Raw genomic sequence first — 6,000 nt, forward strand, 5'->3', positions numbered from 1 at the left:
AGGTTCGCTACGTCAGTCAGTTGGCTTCTGGAACGAGGAGTTGCGTCAAAGTGTCTCCGATCGCCGATCTTGTTTGTCGCAGAACCATCTCCCTGGGGACTCACCTGCGAGTCCCCGGGCCAATAGCTATGTGGGTGAATGATATCGCCGAGCTGGTTGGCCCAAGCTTTCAAAGCTTTCCGCTGTCGTATAAATGTTGGCAATACAATGGCGGCTGGGCTTAGAACCATTCCGCCAATCTAACAGTGCAGACCTCGGCAACTAAACCGAAGAGCAATAAGTGTTCCAAGTGAAGTTGCTTCCTGGACTTACTTGCAGATAATGACCCAAAAACCTTGCAAGGGCCCTCGTCTGGGCGTGAGACATCTGCAGTCGTTCCTGCTCTTTCTCGGCCTGACCGTGATGCACATCGCCCGGCTGAATGTCAGTGTGGCCATTGTGGCCATGACTAACGCGGCTACCACGAATCCCAACTTTCCGGTGAGTTTTAAGTGATATTCCTTACGGTACAAAATAGCTGACGTGGCCGCTTTCCCACGCAGGAGTACGAATGGACGGAGAAACAAAAGTCGTACATACTCTCCAGTTTCTACTGGGGCTACATCCTGACCCTGTGTCCTGGCAGCTTCCTGTGTCGTCGCTACGGCGCCAAGGTTGTTCTCTTCGTGGCCAGTTGTGGCACTGCTGTGTTCAGTCTGATGACCCCGTGGTGCATCACCTGGGGAGGATGGCAGGTATTTTGCGCTATCCGCATTCTGCAGGGCTTGTTCCAGGGCGTGATCTTTCCCTGCGTCACAGAGCACCTGGCCATGTGGTCGCCACCGGAGGAGAGGAACCGCCTGGGCGCCTTCAGCTACACGGGCACGGATTGCGGCACTGTGCTGGCCATGTTCATTAGTGGCATGATTGCCAAGGGAGCGATGGGCTGGCCGGGCATATCCTATGTGTCTGGATCCCTCTGCGCCGCCTGGTGCTTCCTCTGGCTGATATTCGCCTCCAACAACGCCACTGAGTCCCGATTCGTTGGCGAGGCCGAGTGCAAGTATATCGAATCCTCGCTGGAGCACAATGAGGACTTCCACGATCGCACCATACCTATTCCCTGGAGGGCGATCTGGACTTCTGTACCCTTCCTGGCCCTGCTGGTGACCCGGTGTGCAGAAACCTACGGACTGAGCACCCTGCAGGCGGAAATTCCCTCCTACATGAACGGAGTCCTCAACATGGAGATCCAGAGCAACGCCGTCTTCTCATCGCTGCCCTTCTTGGCCATGTGGCTGCTGTCCTATGTCTATCTGATTGCCGCCGATGTGCTGCTCAAGAAGAAGATCCTGTCGCTGACCTCCGTGCGTAAGCTGTTCAACACGCTCTCCTTTTGGATTCCGGCTGCCGCCCTTATCGGCATTGGATTCCTCAGCGAGGAGAACAAGAATCTGGCCATCGTGCTGATGACCGTCTCGGTGGGTGTAAACAGTGGAGCAACCATTGGTAGTTCCCTGAACTCCATCGATCTGTCACCCAATCACGCTGGTATATTGATTGGCTTGAGCAATACGGTGGCGAACGTTATTCCCATCCTCACACCACTGATTGCGGGAGAGATCGTGGCTGATAAGGTGAGTCAAGCGTCGAAAAAAGTTATGGAAAATCCCAAATCGAAAACAATAATAAATATTTCCCAATTTCGCAGCACAATCGCGGCCAATGGCAGATCGTCTTTGGACTGGCAGCTGTCATATTCTTCGTGGGCAATGTGGTATTCATCATCTGGGGAACGGCCAAGGCGCAGCCCTGGGATGCGGATGACTTTCTGAAGCCCAAGGACACGGAGACCGCTTGCGAGAAGCCCAAGAACACGCCCGCAGAAGTCGCGCCGCCCATTGATCCCGTCCTGGAGCAGCAAATCAGTTGGCCGGAGCGGTATACTGCCAAAGCCATCGAGTGATTTGTGGCGGAAGTGTCCGAACAATTGCTTTTGTTAATCAGTATTAACCATAAGTAGGCTGTAATTTATATTTATTCTATTTATAAGGCGTGATCGTAGCACGAGGCTTAAGTAAATTATTTGCAAGTGAATCGCTTTTGTTGTTACCAATCGCTTGTGATTTCGGCACTCGAATCAAGGAAGAGCCCGATAGGCCAGTCCAGCGCAATCTAATCAGTTAATTTATCTCATAAATGTATATAAGTACCATATTTATATTGGATTGCGGCTCATGCGACCAATTGTCAATGGCTGTCGCTAATTCTGAGTGCTTTGCACTGCCCCTCTTTCTCGAGGGGTTCAAAAACATTTGCCACAGCTGTTTGTGAATGTATAAAATGTTCAAAATTGTGATACTTAGAATAAACTGTTGACTTGTTTCTCCGTTCTTTGTACTTAGCTCTATTTGAACTAGCTCTCGATGGCTCAGAATCAAGTCTCTATTGAGTGGGACACATGGTGTGTTAAAGGTTTGTATGCTCTCCATAAGACCAGCCTCTTTTTGGCCCTCCTAAGATCTGGGAATTCAAATTGCGCATTTTCCTCTGCTGCCTGATGACTGTGATCTTATCACAAGTTATTTGTATATATATTGTTATTCTAGCTTTCTGGCAATCTGCTCATACGCATTGTTTACTATTGGCACCTAGGATATTTCGCTGATTCTGCTACCACTTAAGATCTTATCTGCAAGACGTCATCTAGTCTGGGACCAATAGCTCGAAATGGTGGAATCCCTGTCTGAGACTAGGCTACTTAAGTTGAGTAAGGTCTCCTGTCCTTATCTTATCAGCTGCTAATTCTCCCATAATTATCGCTTAACGATCGCTTCGCCATTTGATAAAATAGCAGTCTAGTGCCCGGAACTAAGTGATTGTAATTGGCTCTGGCGATTGATATAAAGTACCTGGCCGACTGCCGGCGCTTTATTTAGCCTCTGATAAGAGCAAACGATTTGCACCCGTCATTGTTATTGTTTGTATTTATACTATTGCTCGCACGAGGCTGTGAGTTATTGGGTCAGCAACTTAACTGGTTTGGCTTCCCATACGGCCGTAAAACTGTCAGTAAGCCATTATGATTGACTACCGCTTATGAGATGAGCATCTTCAGCTAGAAAATTAAGTTATTTCATTAGTTTCCATTTCGAAAACTTCCTCTTCAAGTTTTTTGAAATATATGTATATATTTTTCTAAACAGTTTTCAGTGATAGAAGTGCAATTGTTGTACATCATTAGTATAATTAATATAAATATTTAAATTGCGACGGCAGAAATCCAGGAATTTAAGAACACGCCAAACTGAAAATAATAACTTAATTAATAATAGTTTTTTATTGATCAGACTTAAAGTATGCTATGACTATGCTAGTAATAGTAAAATAACGGTCTCTTAAATTTCAAATTTTAAATATAGAAAATTTAAAAGTGGTATTCTACGAATGCGATACTTAAAGAAAGATGGAATTAAAAATTAAATATTTATGCTTTTAATATAATTTTATTCCTTTATTATTTATTCCTATTTTTATGACTTTATTTAATATTTACCTATGTAATTGAGTTAAAAAATCTAGGCTAACATATATTCAAATCTTAAAAATAAAATTTATTTAGAGTTAGACTAGAGGAACAGTAAGAGTATTAACTCTTTCGCGGCCTCAAGTATGTGGATTCACTTTCGCTGCCGCCCTATGGAAATCATTTTTATTGAAGAATGCAACATATATGCCTAGAACTCGGTTGCATCATTGCCAGCGGCACGAGGCAAGAATTCAAGTTTCGGAGGAGCCTGTTTGACGATTTGGCTTTAAACTAGTTTCGCAGCACAGTTTGGTCACAGCTGCTTATTAGCTGGCATTGCCAATTTTTAAACAGGCAGTTCGGTGACTTGAGGTGGACGCAGTGGTCGTTGCGCTGCGCAATGACGATAAAATCGTTCAACTTGGTGGCAAAGGGTGAGCTGGTACTTCGATGCCCGTGCCAAGTTCGCTGCAAGAGTCATTTGTTTTCGCAGGTCCCAAGTGGGGCGTTCGCCACCTGCAGGTGCTGTTCCTCTTCCTGTGCGCCACCTTGGTCGTGGCCCAGCGGTTCAACATGAGCGTGGCCATTGTGGCCTTTACGAATGCCAATAGCAGTAACCCGAATTATCCGGAATATCGCCTGACGGAGCCTCAGAAGTCGTACACCATCAGCAGTCCCTTCTGGGGCTCCTGCTGCACCCAGATGATGAGTGGCTATCTCTCTAGTCGCTTTGGAGCCAAGTTGCTGCTGCTGACCATCATGTTGCTCACCGCTCTCCTCAGCATTGCCACGCCCTTCGCCTTGGCCTGGGGCGGCTGGCAGATGCTCTTCTGGGTGCGATTCGTGCAGGGAATCGCCATGGGCGGCATGTGGCCCTGCCTGTACACCCATCTGGCCAAGTGGTGCCCCAAAAAGGAGGCCAATCGCATGGGCGGCGTCATGACCACTGGCTTGGATTGTGGGACAATAATGGGATTCGCTTTGAGTGGCGTACTCTCTGCATCGCCACTTGGGTGGCCCAGCACATTCTACGTGCCAGGTGAGTTCAATATAGATAATCATTTACTCATTGGACAGCATTGGGCAACAGAAAAAACTGCGGAACTCTTCTAAAGACACGTTAAACTAGCAATAAACCTGTTGACACTTTTATAGCCGTATTTATCATTTTACCTACCGACGACCTAACTCTAAAGCAATAACTGATTAAGTAAGGTTTAGGCATAGGTTTTAGCTTATATACTAAATTAAATAGAACACATATATTTACCAAGTGTTGATTTTAATTTCAGGATACTTGGGCATCGTGTGGTGTCTTATTTTCCTGCGATATGGCGCCAACAGTCCATCCGAATCGAAATTCATTTCTCTGGCGGAACGAAAGCACATTGAACTGGCCCTGGAGCAGAACCAGGTGATTCGCGGTGCAGCTCCTCCAGTGCCCTGGCTCCAGATACTCACCTCTCGTCCATTTATCGTCCTGGCATTTTGCAAAATGAGCCAGGCATGCAGCTTCTTCACGCTGATGCAACAGATACCACGCTACATTCACGGCATATTCCACTACAGCATTGCGATGAATGCCCTGCTCTCAGCTCTGCCCTTTGTGGTCATGCTAATGTCCTCCTACGGATTTATTTTCCTGGCTGAATACTTGACCCGTCGTCGAGACATTTCCTTACCCATCCTACGGAAGACCATTAATACCTTTGCCACATGGACCCCGGCTGTAGCCCTGGTGATCCTATCCTACGTCAGCGATCAGAATGTGGTGGGCAGTATGTTCTGTCTGATCGCAGCCACCGCTGCCATTTCCGGACAGGCCATTGGCAGTTCCCTTAACCACGTGGACTTGTCGCCAAACTTCGCTGGACTCCTGTTTGGGATCAGCAACACACTGATGTCTACAACTGGTGTCATATCCCCAATCGTCATTGGGCTGACCGTAACCAATGAGGTAAGTAACTTGGACAGTTAAGTAAATTTATTTACTTTATTTTATTTCAGTCCGATCGCTCGCAGTGGCGAACTGTTTTCCTTGGCATTTCGGTGATTCTGTTCCTCGGCAACTTGATGTACCTAATCTTTGGTCAAATGACCGTCCAGCCCTGGAATGATTCGCCATCCAAAGAGACCGTAACAGAAGCATCACCAAAACCCCAGCGAGCGCCTGCCTTAGCCGCGGAGGAAACGATATCCGTCGAGAGATTTAACTATTTGTAAATGTATATTTGTAATAACGTAATCAGTGCTAATGTTGTTGTATAAAAACAGTTTAAAATCACAATGGTATTTATGTCACGTGTCTCCAGCTGTGTGGAAATCGCTACGACCGAAATTTGTATCTCTAAGATAATAAACGGAGGAATCGTTGATTAAGGACATCACGATGGACTTGAAACCCAAAATGGATGCCAGCTTGTATTTGAGAACCACGGACTTGATCAGTTCCACCAGATGCACCATGGACTCTTCCTGTTTTGAGTTCGTGG

At 46.6% G+C, this 6,000-nt stretch overlaps 3 protein-coding genes across 3 annotated transcripts in view; 2 read left to right on the plus strand and 1 right to left on the minus strand.

Moving 5' to 3' along the window:
- The first annotated feature begins 121 nt into the window (after positions 1 to 121).
- On the plus strand, positions 122 to 2,076 carry LOC6735770 (putative inorganic phosphate cotransporter). Its single transcript, XM_002082647.4, has 3 exons — positions 122 to 480; positions 543 to 1,616; positions 1,691 to 2,076. Exons 1-3 carry the CDS (start codon positions 322 to 324, stop codon positions 1,943 to 1,945), a joined length of 1,488 nt encoding a protein of 495 aa, XP_002082683.2. The 5' UTR covers positions 122 to 321; the 3' UTR covers positions 1,946 to 2,076.
- A 1,763-nt stretch (positions 2,077 to 3,839) lies between these two features.
- Positions 3,840 to 5,795, plus strand: LOC6735771 (putative inorganic phosphate cotransporter). Its single transcript, XM_002082648.4, has 4 exons — positions 3,840 to 3,942; positions 4,002 to 4,547; positions 4,801 to 5,465; positions 5,516 to 5,795. The coding sequence occupies exons 1-4, from the start codon at positions 3,909 to 3,911 to the stop codon at positions 5,729 to 5,731; spliced, it is 1,461 nt and encodes a 486-aa protein (XP_002082684.1). The 5' UTR covers positions 3,840 to 3,908; the 3' UTR covers positions 5,732 to 5,795.
- LOC6735772 (spatacsin) overlaps positions 5,717 to 6,000 on the minus strand; it is a 6,042-nt gene continuing 5,758 nt past the window's right edge. Inside the window, exon 6 of the mRNA XM_002082649.4 lies at positions 5,717 to 6,000. This exon is cut by the window's right edge and continues 26 nt beyond it. Coding sequence (XP_002082685.1) covers positions 5,807 to 6,000 — 194 coding nt within the window. The 3' untranslated portion in view covers positions 5,717 to 5,806.

Source organism: Drosophila simulans, chromosome 2R (assembly GCF_016746395.2).
Source record: "Drosophila simulans strain w501 chromosome 2R, Prin_Dsim_3.1, whole genome shotgun sequence".
Taxonomy (NCBI): domain Eukaryota; kingdom Metazoa; phylum Arthropoda; class Insecta; order Diptera; family Drosophilidae; genus Drosophila; species Drosophila simulans.

Excerpts from the sequence above, each read along its gene's own strand:
- LOC6735770 (XM_002082647.4), top strand. The coding sequence starts at position 322 with ATGACCCAAAAACCTTGCAAGGGCCCTCGTCTGGGCGTGAGACATCTG. Across the intron at positions 481-542 it reads CCACGAATCCCAACTTTCCG|GAGTACGAATGGACGGAGAA; the intron begins GTGAGTTTTAAG and ends TTTCCCACGCAG. Across the intron at positions 1,617-1,690 it reads GAGAGATCGTGGCTGATAAG|CACAATCGCGGCCAATGGCA; the intron begins GTGAGTCAAGCG and ends CCAATTTCGCAG.
- LOC6735771 (XM_002082648.4), top strand. The coding sequence starts at position 3,909 with ATGACGATAAAATCGTTCAACTTGGTGGCAAAGG. Across the intron at positions 3,943-4,001 it reads GTTCAACTTGGTGGCAAAGG|GTCCCAAGTGGGGCGTTCGC; the intron begins GTGAGCTGGTAC and ends TTGTTTTCGCAG. Across the intron at positions 4,548-4,800 it reads CAGCACATTCTACGTGCCAG|GATACTTGGGCATCGTGTGG; the intron begins GTGAGTTCAATA and ends TTTTAATTTCAG.